Genomic DNA, 15,802 nt, shown 5'->3' on the forward strand with positions numbered 1-15,802 from the left:
ACCGAAATTTTTGATACCATGGGTTTTGTTATTATGATATTTGGTATGGTATATGGTATATATTTTAAATTTTTTTGGTATATGATATGGTATATGTATTTACAAATAACATACCGAAATACCGAATATCATAACGAAATATATATAGTTGTATAAGTAACTTTTATATATATATATATATATTTACACACACAAAAAAAATACTTAGTACTAGTATAAAAATATTTAGACTTTGAAACTTTTGTTGCTCTACCTTGATTGAAATATCTTTTTGGTGTAATTGACTAATAAAAGGAATTGTTTGTACTTCTTTTCAATAATTCTACATGTGTAATACATTTTTATGATACAATTAAGACATGCTTTTGAAAAGTCAAATTAATAATACTCTAGTATACGAGTATATATTGTCAAAGTTAAACAAACTATGATTACCAATTACCATACTGCAAAATACCGAAACCAAACGTTAAAATACCGAACCATACCGAATTAATATGGTATGGTAATGGTATAGTATTTTTAAAAACCGAATACCGAAATTACCGTACCAAATTTTCAAATACCGTACCATACCATACCATACCCACCCCTAGTTCAGGGTAGTTTTGATCCTTTTCCCTATATTTTATTTAGGGGAAAATTTCCTCAAACAATTTTATATCATGAATCTAATTCATCTCATTTCTTATATGTTTCAAGTATAAGCTTCACTCAGACAAGTCAAAAGCACCTAATGCGGTAACTGCTAGCAACGCGACGAAAAGCATATAATAAAAGGAAACCAGATGCAGCAGCTTAACTTGTAATTCCTTTCCAAACAAAGATCAATAAATGATTCCTGTGATGAGATGTTTCATTTTCTTGGACGGCTGGAGGTTCTACTTTGTACAATGTAAACACTGTTTTTCACAAAATATGCACCGAAAAAGCTAAATCTCTAGCATAAATAAACAGAGGCTTTGTTTTAGGTAATTACATGTACAAGCCTCAGGAGAAATCAAACCAGCATCAACCACTAGCTCTACCAATATCCATGTCAGAGTTGTCCATTCCAGGAGAAGGTACCAACTGATCATCTATCTGCCTTTTATACTGGAGCTTTTTGACCAACTTCTTCTTGAACTTTTCCATAGTCCTAACCTCTTCCTGTATCTCATCTTGTGTTTGTTTCAGTTCCAGCTTTTTCAGTTCCAGCTTCAAGTCTTCCATTCTCTTCAATCTTTCCACGTTCTCAGGTGAGAGGGGCAACCGTCTTTCCAGACAGTTGACTGGAAATAGAATGTATGGTTCCCTGAAGAAAAATATACAGACATTAATCGCTCAACACCCATGGATGTCATGCAAAATCTCCTCGTCATTAAAAGAAAAAAAAAGATTGAGAGGTAGGAAAAAAGAAAGTACATACTCACATCCAATAGATACAACTCCATTTCCTCTTATCATTCCACCATCCAAGGAAACAGCACCATCTTCTATGCAGGAACGTGCCATGTAAAGGTACTCTCTAGACTGGTAGACCTGAAGCTTACCGAGCAGACGATAAAATGATGTCTCCCGGAGATCATGACCTGAAGCAGTTCTAATCTGGAAATGTTCAGCAGGAGGGAATATCATATTAACCGCAAAACCCAAAAAGCCTGGCGGAGTTTTTCCGTTTGATAAACTAGGGGGTGGAAAAGCTAGTTCTATTTGGGGATGTCTTCCAACTCCTCGCATATATGGCCTGAAACAAAAAGCAAGGACCTTACACATTGTTTTTTTCCAAAGACTAAACAAGGAAAAAACACAATGCGTCAACTGGATCGAGAAACTTAAATCATGACAATTGAAAACAGTTGGTATAAAGTAAACCGGAGAAAGAACGACTTTTACCTTATATCCTCGAGGCATATAATTGAACAGCGACCCTGGATGGAAGTTCCAAACTTAGCTGCTAATATGTCAAGAGCACTGACACAATTCACAGTTCCATCCATTTGATAATTTTCAAGAGCTCTGGCAGCTGCATGGGATTTGCATACCACAACAAGCATCTGATCTTCTCCAAGACATGTTGAAAGCATGCTAAGGCAAGAAAACACACTCAATTACATCCATAATCCCAAGGAAGTTCTTATACTCAAATCGTTTTAAAGAAAGGATACCAGCACCAACCTGCTAAGCTTATGGGTCCGAACCTCTCCTAGAAGTGCAACCACGCCAAGTATGCCGTGCGCATATTTGAGATACAGTTGTTCAGATTGTGATGCTCTGAGCAGTTTGTGAATAACAGCAGCTGCACTGTCCGCCTTTCCTTCAATCTTCGCCACAACCATGTCTTTATCATTACCCAAGTCGTGAAAAGAATCAAGACCAATATAAGCGGCATCCATGAGCATTTTCTGTTACAATTTCTAAGATGCATTTAATATGTTTATAAAGGGAGTTAAGACAGTCTGATGCCAATTAGGTATCACTATCACAAGTAACCACAGGATTCTTCCTATATAACAGACTGTTAAATTGTAGGACTACTTGTAGCGCCAGGACAAGCAAGAAAGAAGAAGTTTGGGGAGAACTCCAGAGACACAAGGAGCAGAAAAGAAATGTCAGGACCAAATTTAAGCCATCCATACAGTAACAGAAACTGAAACTTGCAACAGTTTCTTTTTTCTTTATTTGATCCTCTTCCTAAAATAACTAGTTTCTCTCCCTGAAAGTTGAAACATTGACTTGAAATTGCCAGAGAGATGACAACATGGACCCTGGTGGCTCCAATCAATACTTTCCTACTCTTTGGTATACTTCTTTCATTCACATTCACACTAAGCATTTCTATAGCCAAAAAATAATTATGCAGAGTTAAATACGAAAAAGACAAAAGTTCAAATGCCTCACCTCTTTTAGCCACCTCAAAAGCTTAACTCATAAATTTTAAATTTCATTTCTGGTATTTAACTATTTATTGTCCTAAAAAATTATGGAGAGTCGGTGTTCAGTCAAGAAGATAGTTTGAAAAGAAAATGCAGCCTTCTCTATAAAATCTAAAACAATAAGCTATAAAAATTATACACATGTTGCTCTTCTATTTAATAAGAAAACTGACACGGGACCACAGAAAGAGCCTTCAAATGGTGCAATCAAACCGGGATGATTCAGCAATCCCCGATATATTATAGTACTCTTTTGCAAATTTATGCAGAATTTTGATCATATAAAGAATAAAGAAGAAAATACAATCCCGACATACTATGAAACTTCTCTCTTCAAATTTGGTGTTAGTCGCAAAAGAAAAGATCAATATTAATTTTTAAAAATTTCACTTTATGGAAAGTGACATCGTCAGTTTCAGAAATTCTTCGGTGAATTATTTCACAATGCTGCATTAACACCATATTAATTTGTAGAGACAAACTGAAAGCAAGATAATATTGCAGAATATATAACTGATATGGAATCTCCACAAATAATAATATTTAGACTTTAAGCTACAAGGTTCAATATCATGATTTATCATTAACTTAAAGAATGAAATGATCCAAAGAAGATGTTACCACTGCCTTTCGCATGTGTCCCCGGAACATGCCAAAGATTTAACATAAAGCAGAGACAATAAGTCAAGAGATGATCACATGTCAAGATATCCCTAATATAACACGGTTTGTATTCGTGGCATCTAATGCTAACATGCCAAGCAAGATGATGTAAAATAGAAATGGTTCATGAAGCACATATAACAAAAGATTGTTTCATTTCATATACCAGTTTGAAAATTTCCAGACTGCATAAAGTCAAACCATTGCAGCAACACAGTAGTAACATGACAGAATCGTGAAAACTTTCACTGAAAGCTGAAGGCATGAGGTGTAGACAGTAATTTAGCATACAAGCATCAGCTGAATTAATACCTCCCAAGTTGGACATCTCAAGTTCAATATTTGATTGCTTCATATTAAGTGACTCGACTTTTCGTTCACATTGTCTGATGCATAGGCCATATCTGCAAATATCATCCCCAAGTTTCTGTCGAGAAACACACCTCAAATTTAGTGACAATATACATAGCAACAACGCAGCAATATAAGATAGTGAACAAGCCAAAAAAAGAAGGATATGCGTCATTCATGCAGGACCTGCCGCTTCTTCTAATCTTTCTATTACTACTATTACAAGTTTAAAACAACAATTACTACTACTACTACTATGTGGAACAATTGCCAAGACAAATATAGCATTTGGAGATATAAATCAAAATGATTGAACCATATCCATTAAAAGATGTGTCGCAAACTCCACATTCAAAAGGGCCATTCTTCTCACCACCAAAGAAAATAATACTAACTGTTTCATGAGACTATCATTCTTGATCCTAGTAACATCTTTCAGGTTTTCCACAGTTAAATTGGCATGCAGATGAATACCAGCAGACCAACATCCGCCACCAAGACCCTACCTAGTAACATCCATGCAAGTCAACTAAACCCTTAGCCAACCTCACCATCGCAACATATCTTGCAAGGAAGATGACTCCCATATCCAAGGTGCGAGCAGCTAAATAGATTAATAAAATAAAATAAAATAAGACAGGGGCTAAATAGTAATCTCTGTCAACAGATCATGAAAGGGAAGCTAAATATTGAAGTAGCTTGAGGTTGAGGGTTTCTGTCTCTCTCTCTCTATGTGTGTGTGTGTATGTATTTTGAGATAAAGGCAACCAATTGTATTAAAACATAACTTAACAACTAAAACAATGATAAGAACTTTACAAACCATACTTACAGCAGAAACAAAAACCCCTATTCAAAAAACAGAGAGCTTAAACATTGCCAATTAACTGTTCTAAGTCTCTTATATTGCCCCATATATTCTGTTTACACCAAAAAAGAACAAATTAAGACAATTCAACCTAATTTTCTGGATAGAACTGCTGTATCTTCAAATTGCCTTGAATGCCTCCCATTCCAAATTACCCACCATATACAAGCAGGGATGACCTACCACCAATCTTCATTACTACTTTTTTTCCCGAACAATCATCCAGCTCCTAAGAAGTTCCAACGCTGAACTAGCCATAACCCATTTAATGCCCAAGAAACAAAAAAACAAGTGCCACGGATTTGAAGTTAGCTTCAACAACAACAAACCCAGTGTATTCCCACATAGTGGGGTCTGGGGAGGGTAAAATGTACACAGTCCATACCACTACCACCGGAGAAGTAGAGATTTGTTTACCTTGCAGTGTAAAAAAGAGATGCTCATTGTTTTCACCATCCTGTCCACATAAAAGACATTTTGAGAAAATCCGAAGACCTCTTCATATTTGAGGAAGCATAAAGGAAGACGCCGAAAGGTTATGTCAAAAGAGATGGCTATGAGACCAGCGCAGACAATATGTTGAAATAGTTGATTTAGTAGTCTGCTTTCTTTCTCCGTGTATGAAGTCTTTGTAACTTGTCTTGTGTCCTTTCCTTATTACCAGCCATACGAAACACAAAACCTTCAGGAATTTTTATTCTCCAAATTTCCTTCCAAGGCCAATCTGCTTTAATTGAGCTTATCTAGTTCATGAGCCAATAAACAGATTTAATGGAAAAGATGCCCTTGCTATTCCTCTTCAATCTCAGGCTGTCTACTTGGTCAATTATCCCACAGAAAGCTCCCAGCAACTGTAGCATTGCAGCAACAATCTGAATTTCCCAGTCATTAAGTGCTCTTCTGAAATTAAAATTCCTCCATTGATGATTCCACATTTGACTAATGCTAGCATTTCTTTGGAGATATATTGAATAGAAAACAGGATAAGTGGCCTTTAAGCTGTTCTGTCCAATCCAAAGATCTTCCCAGAAAGCAGTCTTTCTACCATCACCAACAGAGATCTCCATCTTACCCCAAAAGTCCTATCACTGATTTCTAACAGCTTTCCAGACACATAGGGACTGTCCACCTCTCGAGCAATCCAGCAATTCATCATCCCATACTTCTGTGCAATGAGTGTTTTCCAGAGAGCTCTATCATTTGTGTTGAATCTCCAAAGCCATTTCTGAAGAAGGCTTCTGTTATCAAGACTCAGCTTCTCTATGCCCAAACCACCCTGTTTCTTGTTAACAGTCACTGCTTGCCATTTCACCAGATTGCCACCTTTTTTATCCCTGTTTCCTTGCCAAAGGAAATCTCTTCTCAACCTTTCGATCTTTTTCTACCATTTGAAAGACAATCATCATCATATAGGTGGGTAAAGCATCCAACACAGTTTATGAGAATCACTCTTCCACCGAGAGATAAGTATTGAGTTTTCCACCCAGCTAGTTTTTTAATCACCTCTCTCGATTACACTATTCCATTTATCATTTGAGTTGCTTTGAGCTACTACCAGAGGCACCCCAGGTACTTTGTAGGAAGGGTACCCACTTAACACCCTAGGTTGGAAGCCAAAATCTGCACATTTTGAACATAATTGACTGGGTAACTGCAATTCTTGCTACAGCTAACAGGGAGGCCTGATAATGCTTCAAAGATAGTTAGAATTGCTCTAAGATGTCTGATTTGATCCACTTCGGCTTCACAAAATACAAGAGAATCATCAGCCTATAAGAGGTGAGATATTTCTATGCCTCCCATATCATTGATTTGTTAACCAAAACCCCTGATCCATCCATTTGCCTTTGCTGTTTTAATCATATGATTAAGACTTTCCATACATAACAAGAATAAGAAAGGTGACATTGGGTCTCCCTGCCTGAGTTCTCTATGTGATTTCAAAAAAACCTTCGGGACAACCATTGATCAAAATGGAGAATTTCACATAAGAAATGCAAAATTTAATCCAGTTGACCCATTTATTCCAAAGCCCATATGTCTAAGGACTTTTAACAGATGTACTCCCAATGAACATGATCATAAGCCTTTTCAATATCCAACTTGCATAAAATCCCTGGTTTCTTTGATTTAGCTCTAGAATCAACTAGTTCATTAGCCAACAATACTGCATCCAGAATCTGTCTCCCTTTAAGAAAAGTCAATTGGAGCTCATCCACCAGTTTTCAAGTGACTCTTCAATCCTTCAGTAACCAGCTTGGAAATAATCTAGCAGACTCCCCCTATGAGACTGATAGGCCAGAAAAATTCAGTTCTTCTGCACCATCCTTTGTGGGAACTAAAGCTATGAAAGTTGCATTTAAAGACTTCTCAAAGAACTCCTTTTGATGAAAGTTCTCAATGGTTGCATTATATCATCTTTGAGAATTTCCCAACATTCTTTGAAAAAAACCATTGTGAAACCATCCGGGCCAGGTGCCTCATTGAAGGTCTATATATTTTACGAGAGACTTTTCCAAAGCCCAATCTTTTAAAAAAAAAAAAATCCATGGTTTCATCTCACTTACCCGCTCACTCTTGCTTTGTAAAATTCCCATTTCCGCTAATCCGACCATGCTTCTTCCTACGTGATCCCTAACCAGAACCCTAGATTCCCTAATACCACAAACTAGCAGCCAAATCAACGAAGAATTGAATCAAAGCACATGCATGATGGCTTTGTCAATGATTAATTAAGTGTTTTTTAATGATTTTTATGTCTTTTCCTGAAACTCAATTTACATACTGAGCGTGTTTCAATTGAGTAGAAAAGTCCCTTTAATTCACTAAAAATGGAAGGCAAAAGAGAGGGAAATGGAGAAGTTGTACCTTGTAACTTTCGATCGACATTCTCCGTTGTTGGCCGTCCATCGTTGGGCCGGAGGTACCAACAGTGAGACTGGCGCCGTGAGGGGTGTGGGTGTGGGTGGAGAACAATGAGCGTGAGTTCTGACAGGCACAACAAAGGGAATATTTTGGCACTTATATTTGGAGCGTAAAATCTGACTCACACTTTACACGTGTATAATATTATCAAATTTGATACTTTCATTGTAACCTCCTAATATCTACACACACTCCATTAACACCTGTCAATATGGGCCGGCCTAGCTTAATTGAGATAATTCATGCAGGCTCTAAAATTCAACGAGCAGACCCAATACTTTGATGGGCATTAAAACAATAAGCCTAATACATCATTATGTGAATTGTAGGTCATGTTGGTTCAACCCACGTTTTAAAAATATATAGATATTTTATAATTTTTAAATTTTAAATTTCAATTTAAAAATGCTACATAAATATTTTCAAGATAATATTACATAAATATTTTCAAGATAATATTACATGATGTTACTAATTGCTAACCAAGTCTCAAATTCACAAACAAAATATTTTTTAATAATATTTGCTAAGTTGTTTTCATGTAAAGATTTGATTGTACAATTGAATAGAAAACAATCTTATTTGACACAGTTTCTGCAATACTGAGTAATATTTTACATGAAATAACTCGATCCAAATAGAGATATTAATAAATAAACTAAGCAATTAATGAGTAACAATACAACTAGGCTATAGAAATATTAACTTAGTTTTGTTCCAATATGTCACAATAAAACATACAGGAAAAATAACAATATTCCATTTATTAAAATGATTGTTTAAGTATACTTTAAATTTGGATTCCTCTTTACTTTTTTTAGTACTCTATTTTATTTTTCTAATTAACATTTTATTTGGCCCGAAGGGGAGCCTTGGAGTAACTTGTAAAGTTGCTGCCATGTGACCACGAGGTCACGGGTTCAAACCTTAGAAAGGCCTCTGGCAGAAATGCAAGGTAAGGCTGCGTACAATACACCCTTGTGGTGGAGCCCTTCCCCGAACACCGCACATAGCGTTAGCTTTAGTGCACCAGGCTATCCCTTTGTTCTAATATTTTATTTGGCCAACAGGCCAGTCAAATCCACATTGCTCAAGCCCCACGGGCCAGGGGGCTTATCGGCTCGGGCTAAAAGGTCATGTTCTTAAATAGGAATGACAGTGTTCTGTGCATAAAACTAGAAGGGGGAGAATAGAGAATGAGGAGGGACAGAAACAAAATTAATATGCTTTTTCTGCCTGTTTAGTTGTTCTAGTTTTTCTGAATACTCAATTTCACACTCCTTATACAGGCAACAACAATAACAACAACATACCCAGTGTATTCCCGCATGGTGGGATCTGGGGAGGGTAATGCGTACTTTGTGCATATCACTACCACAGATGAAGTAGAGAGGTTGTTTCCAATAGACCATGGCTCAGGACAGATGACAGTATAACAAACAAAAAACATAAAAGCACACAACAAAATGGGCTCCTTATATAGGCATGAAATACAATATTCTGTTCAACTCAACATATGGTTAGAGAGGTTAAAAATAGTGTTCTAATTACTAGTGATGTCTCTAGATGAAACTGCATGGAATAAAAGAGCAGGGATATAAAAACAGAACAAATACAAGTAGGCTATAAGGTTATTCAGTCCTTTTTGTAAACATTAATGATTCATAAGCAATGATATTTGGTATTTATCCCGAATCGGTAATATGTAACTGTTAGCAACGCGGCTAAAAGCACATAATCAGTAGTTATTCTGAAAAGAGAACCAGAGGCAGCAGCTAAATTAAATTCCTTTCCAAAGAAAGATCAATAAATGATTCCTATGACTTTACAAAAGAGGACGAAATCTGCCCACCAAAGGTGAGACAGAGTAGATGGAAACATACACCTTGATCATTAATTTTCTTGGACGGCTGAGGTGCTACTTTGTACGGTATATACACTGTTTCATATACAAAAATATGTTCCAAAAAAAGGAAGTCTCCAGCATAAATATACATAGAGGCTTTGTTTTAGGTAACTACATGTACAAACCTCGGAAGGATCAAACCAACATCAACCACTAGCTCCATGTACTCGTTATAAAGAAAGGATACCAGCACTAACCTGCTAAGCTTATCAGTCTGAACCTGTCCAAGAAGTGCAACCGCGCCATGTCATGAGCATATTTTAGAAATAGCTGTTCATCAGCTGTACTGTCTGCCCTCCCTTCAATCTTCTCCACAACCATGTCTTATCATAGCCCAAGCCGTGAAAAGAATCAAGACGATATAAGCTGCATCCATGAGCATTCACGTTACAATTTCGAAGATGCATTTAATGTCTATAAAAAGAAGTTAAAGACAGTCTCTTGCTGTGGAATAAGATAACTGAATAATTTCATTCATATTTTTCTATGTCGTACACAGCTTTATGTAATAGGAGAGCAGAATCACCTAAATCCCATGAAATCTGGGATTTGTACTGGATCATATATTTTACATAAAGAGAAAGAATAATAATATGATACTCTAGATTACAACAATTATCCTAAGATCTTGGAGGATCAGATCTTGATATGATGAATATCTTCCTGTCAGCCAACAATTGCTAATCAGGTATCCCTCTATTACAAGTAACCATAGGATCTCTACCTATTTAACAGACTGTTAAATTGCAAGACTACAAATAGCACCAGGACAAGAAAGTATGGAGAGAAATCCAAATATACAAGGAACAAAAGATAAATGTCAGAACCACCATCATCAATTTTTCTTTCTTTGATCCTCTTCCTGAAATAACTAGTTTTTCTCCTTGAAAGTTAAAACATTGACTTGAAACTGCCCCACCAATCAATATTCCTATTCTTTGGCTCACTTCTCACCTCACATTAACACAAGGTAGAGTATCGACTACTACCTTTCTCACAACTATGTAATGGATTCTACAAAGAGTTAAAATCATCTTGCATTTTATGCTGGAAAGCTTACAACAATGCAATGGAATCTATAAGGTCCATCGGAGTCAATCATATTATTCATCTGGTTTGCATAAGGGAGTTGAGATAGGCCAAGTGCTTTTAGTCAACTCGTGAAGGTTCAGTTCTAGTTTGCAATGATAAGGACCCAAAGGCAGAGCCCTTTAATAATATGGTTGTTGTTACGTGCGACTATCTCTACTTCACGAAATATTATCATGAGCATCATCATCTCAAAAAATGGCTGTACGTAGATATATCTATATCTATTATCAAAATTATTGTGCATATTGCATCCATGAATGAAAAATAAAATGAACTATGTAGATATCTTTCATAATCTTAATAACCTACAACCTTGGAATTGCAGATAACTGCCTCGGCAGTTCCACTTTGCAGTGTGTCACAATTGCCAACAAAATCAGAGGAATTAATATGACCTTGATTATTACTGATGGGTAGCTGCAAAAGGAACATAATTATTATGTAAAATGGATTAACAAAACCAACTAAAATAAGGTAGGAATTAAGTAGTAATTTATGTTAAATTCTTATTTTCACTACATCTCTTAAATTAAACTAGTAGCCAAATCAAAGAAGCCTCGAAATTGACGAAGAATTGTATCAGAACACATGCATGACGGCTTTATCCGTGATTAAGTGTTCTTATGATTAATTTAGTGAATTAAAGGACTTTTAATTCAATAAACATTCGAAGGTAAAAGAGAGGAAAATGGAGAAGTTGTACCTTGTCATTGTTCGATCGACATTCTCCGTTGGTTGTTGTCCATCGTTGGATCGCCGGAGATTTCTAGGAGAGTGAGATTAGCACCGTCAGGGGGAGATGAGAACAATGAGCGTGACTTCTGACAGCAAAGTAGAATATAAGGTTTGGTAATGAAAACTTTTTGGCACTTATATTTGGTGCTTTAAATCTGACACTCTACACGTATGCGATATTTTAGAATTTGATGTTCTTAGTGTAACATTGGAAAATCTAGACGTATTCTAGTTTAGAGTTTCCAATATGGCCGATCAACTCATTTGGGCTAGTGCATGCGGGTTTTGGAATTTGACGGGCTGACTCATCATTTTGATGGGCCTTAAAACAGGAAGCCCAGCTCACCATAAGTTGCATCAATGAGCATTTTACATCACAATTTCTAAGATGCATTTATTGTCTATAAGAGGAAGTTAGGACAGACTGTTGCCAATTCCGTATCACTTTATAAAAGTAACCCCAGGGCCTCTTCCAATTTAACAGACTGTTAATTGCAAGATTACTTATAGCACTAAGACAAAATAGTGAGGAGAAAATCAATGAGAACTCCTGAGACACAAGGAACAGAAAGAAATGCCAGGACCAGCTTTAAACCATCCATATTGAAGTCACAAAAACTTGCAAGAGTTCCTCTTCCATCAATTTTTTTCCTTTCTTTGATCCTCTTCCTAAAATAACTAGAGGAGCATGACCCGTGTCAGCACGAGCCCAACATTAAGATATTTTAATTATATACATAAATTAAATTGATTTCAATTTGAATTATGAATTATAAAACATGAATACACAAAATTAACATATTAACTACTTGATAGTATTTTTCAAGAAACCAAGTCTCACAAGATAATTATGTATATTTCATTCATATAAATGAGAAAATTTGGTGCATTTTTAAGTTTAAATCTTTAATCATATGATAAAGGGTTATCTAGTCATGCATGTTACATCACATGCGGCTTGCAATTAATAACTCAAAATTGCATTTTACTCCCCTACTAAGTCGCTATAAACATTTTTTTCTTTCATTTTCTCCTTCTCTTTTATTTGTCAACTTGTTCTTTGAAGTTAAATTAAATTAAATTAATATTTAAATTTAAATTTTAAGTGTTTTAAAAATTATATAAAAAAGAAAACTATATGTTACCATTTTTCATATAAATTTAAGTTATTTGACTTTGATAATACGATAAAACATACTTATGTAGATGCTTTATTGAACTGTGCTTTTATATATGTTCCTTCCATTGAAATATAGGAATCGTTTGTCAGGTAGGGTGTATAAAAATAATTTCGAATATAATGTATTAGTAATGTCTACATTAATAATGCTTGTATTAGTAATATTGATATTATTTAACATTATTTCTTATACACTACTTGGTGTGATATATTGGAACTTGCCTTTTCAATCTTGATATATTTAAACAAAATTTTTATATAAAAAAAATTGCATATATATTCTAAGATTCATCCGAGATTAAGCACGGGCTCAATATACATTATTTTTTTGTCTTAATTTATGTGACACAAATAAAATTTAAATAATCAATCATATATTTAATATGCTTTTAGATAATTTAAGTTGTTAACTATTGTAATTTATAATATTATTTATGTAATTGTCAAATAATATACGTTACTCCCCTTGTCCAAACTTTTGTGGCATTGATAGTCAATTATATTTTTAAAATAACTGAAATTTAATTATTGTGATTTATAATTCTTTTCTTTTATTCCAATTTAAGTAACACTAATATAATTTTTAGAGTGTTAAATATTTTATACCTTTTAAATTTTTTAAATTATTAATTATTATGATTTATATTATTTTCATACATATTTTTTGAAATATATAACAGATTAAATTATTTTTAAATATTTTAAGACTACTGTAATTAATAATACTTTTTATATAATTTTTAAATAATATATGTTACTCTACTTGTCCAAATTTTTGTATCATCGATAGTCAATTATATTTTTTAAATAATTTAAATTTTTAATTATTATGATTTATAATAATTTTTCTATTCCAATTTAGCGGCACAATGTTTTGATGGTCATAATAATTAATTAGGGCTGATTTAGTAAAAACAAGATTGAAACAGCGAAACAAACATGTCTTAAATGACTTACAACAACTAACTAAAAGTGATATAGCAAAATTACTATAAACAAAATACTTGTGAAAAAAATTTCAGTGGACCTCATATAAGAGGTCAAGTTAGTTTAAAACATCAAGAGTTAATTATCATTTTATATATTTTGCCTTTTTTATTAAACATTATTAGTTTTTTAATATTTAAATGACTTAATAATTAATTAGGGGTGATATAGTAAAATCACGATTAAAGTAACTGAAACAGACATGTCGTAAATGTCTATTTTACTTTTTTAATTAAATATTATTAATTTTTTAATATATAAATAATTTAGAATAATTAATTACGGATGATATAGTAAAATCACAGAGCAAGCAGTCTGCTGAAGTAGGCATGTAGAAACCTTCTCTTCTATATAATAGAAACTAGTTTTTATCCTTGAAAGTTGAACATTGATTTCAAATTGCCGTAGAGATGACAACATAGACCCGATGCCACCAATCAATATCCCTACTCTTTGGTTCACTTCTTTCACAGTTTCACTCACATTCAAACTAGGTAAAGTATCAGCTACCTATTTTACAACTATATAAGGGATTCCATAAAGAGTTAAAATCATCTTGCATTTTATGCCAGCTTACAACAATGCAATGGAATTTATAACGTCCACCAGTGTCAAAATCATATTATACATCCGTTTTGTATAAGGGAGTAAGATAAGGCTAGGTGTTTTTACTCAACTCGTGAAGGTTTATTTCAAGTCAGCAATGATAAGGTAGCAAAGGTAGAGTCCTTCAATGAAATAACTATTGTTACGCACGACTATCTCCACTAAAGAAAGAAAAAAAGGAAGAGGAAATACATAGAAACCCCCCGAACTATGAACCATTTTTTTAAAGAGACTCTCAAACTTTGTAGGGTCCTAATACTCGCCTAAACCAATTTAAAGTTGAAATTATTGGACCCTTTCTTCGATCAGCCCACATTTTTTAAAAAAGAAGTCTTGTCACGCACAAATCATTATGTGCCATATGTCAATTTCATTAAAAACATTTTTATTTTTGTTCCTTTTATATAGTTTTTCTTTTTTCTCTCTCTCTCTCTTTCTTCCCCCTGTCATCTTTACCACCACCACTCCATCTCAAAACAGCACCCATTTTGACTCTTCCTCCATCTTTTTCTTTACTCATTTTTGTACCAAAAAATTAAAGAAAAAGAGAATATGATATAATGGTGTATTTGAAGGGAGGAGACTGATTTTTTGGAGTAAAAGAGGAGAGAAAGCATTTATTTGACCAATTCAAAGAGCGAAAGATGAGAGGAATAAATAAAGAGAATGAATAAAAGAGGAAAAAGGTTGAAATGAGCTGCCAACTAAAGCTCTAAAATTTGATGAAATAATAAAGCTGCAACGGCCAGAAGCAACTCCCGCTCCAGGATTAGGACATGAAATTTCATGTGATAGGAGATTTGGTTTCTGTCTAGTCCTACGAATGGGGCCAACAGATCAATATCATCTTATAGATCAGAACTTCTCCCTTTGAGGAAAAAGCTGAAACTCACTCACAGATTCTAATACAAGTAAAGAATGCAAATCAGCTCAAGACCACAGTGATTTGCAAATAATACCTGTTTAGAGCCAAAATATCTATCATGCTTCCAGACCGACTCAAATAAAGAAGCCCTGTTATAAGCACTACATGTGGAGCTACTAGCCTGATAGAGGACAAAAGTTAAACAAAAAATTCTGACAAATTAAATAGTTTCCAACACTTAAGTAGGCAGAAAAGAAAATGCACCATTTGATTAGCAGTTTGACGATGTCTAGAGTACGGCGTGGGAGCCATGTGGTATATTGCAGATCGTCCACGAGACCTTGGAGTGGTAAATCCATTTGCTCGAATCCCAACAACACCAGCAGTGTTTGCTGTCACTGAAGTTATACACAAATTTGGGAATATGCTGTATTTTTCAGTAGTAGTGTATCTCTCACAACTTGACTTTGCAAACTCAGAATTGATGGTGACGCTTTCGACGAATCTTTACCAATAAAAATCTAGTCTTTACCATGAAAGTAGATAACCCATGAAGTTAATATAGAAAGTCTACCATTGCACCAATGCTCGCCCTCACATAATAAACTACATACTAGAGTTGATTCTTAACAACGTACTAATCGTCACCAGTAAAACAGTCTCTACCTCAACAAGAAGTTTTACCCAAAAGATTAATAATGCAACTCTA

The 15,802-nt window shown here is 34.6% G+C and overlaps 1 protein-coding gene across 22 annotated transcripts in view; it reads right to left on the reverse strand.

Moving 5' to 3' along the window:
- Positions 1 to 791: 791 nt before the first annotated feature.
- The window catches only part of LOC107863109 (protein DEFECTIVE IN MERISTEM SILENCING 3), a 21,889-nt gene continuing 6,878 nt past the window's right edge, over positions 792 to 15,802 (reverse strand). For 2 of the 22 annotated variants that reach the window (XM_047409460.1, XM_047409459.1), the window contains exons 2-10: positions 11,424 to 11,538; positions 11,033 to 11,137; positions 9,826 to 9,994; positions 7,666 to 7,785; positions 3,891 to 4,005; positions 2,158 to 2,320; positions 1,876 to 2,067; positions 1,409 to 1,726; positions 792 to 1,294 (exon numbers count right to left, since the gene is read on the reverse strand). In XM_047409460.1, coding sequence (XP_047265416.1) covers positions 1,012 to 1,294; positions 1,409 to 1,726; positions 1,876 to 2,067; positions 2,158 to 2,320; positions 3,891 to 4,005; positions 7,666 to 7,707 — 1,113 coding nt within the window. In that variant the 5' untranslated portion in view covers positions 7,708 to 7,785; positions 9,826 to 9,994; positions 11,033 to 11,137; positions 11,424 to 11,538 and the 3' untranslated portion in view covers positions 792 to 1,011. Of the gene's footprint in view, positions 1,295 to 1,408; positions 1,727 to 1,875; positions 2,068 to 2,157; positions 2,397 to 3,890; positions 4,006 to 5,214; positions 7,088 to 7,364; positions 7,602 to 7,665; positions 7,786 to 9,825; positions 9,995 to 11,032; positions 11,138 to 11,423; positions 13,035 to 15,187; positions 15,797 to 15,802 lie in introns of those variants that run through there. The other 20 variants (XM_047409458.1, XM_047409456.1, XM_047409452.1 and 17 more) reach the window with 19 other exon arrangements.

The sequence above is a fragment of the Capsicum annuum genome, chromosome 3, assembly GCF_002878395.1.
Source record: "Capsicum annuum cultivar UCD-10X-F1 chromosome 3, UCD10Xv1.1, whole genome shotgun sequence".
Lineage (NCBI taxonomy): Eukaryota > Viridiplantae > Streptophyta > Magnoliopsida > Solanales > Solanaceae > Capsicum > Capsicum annuum.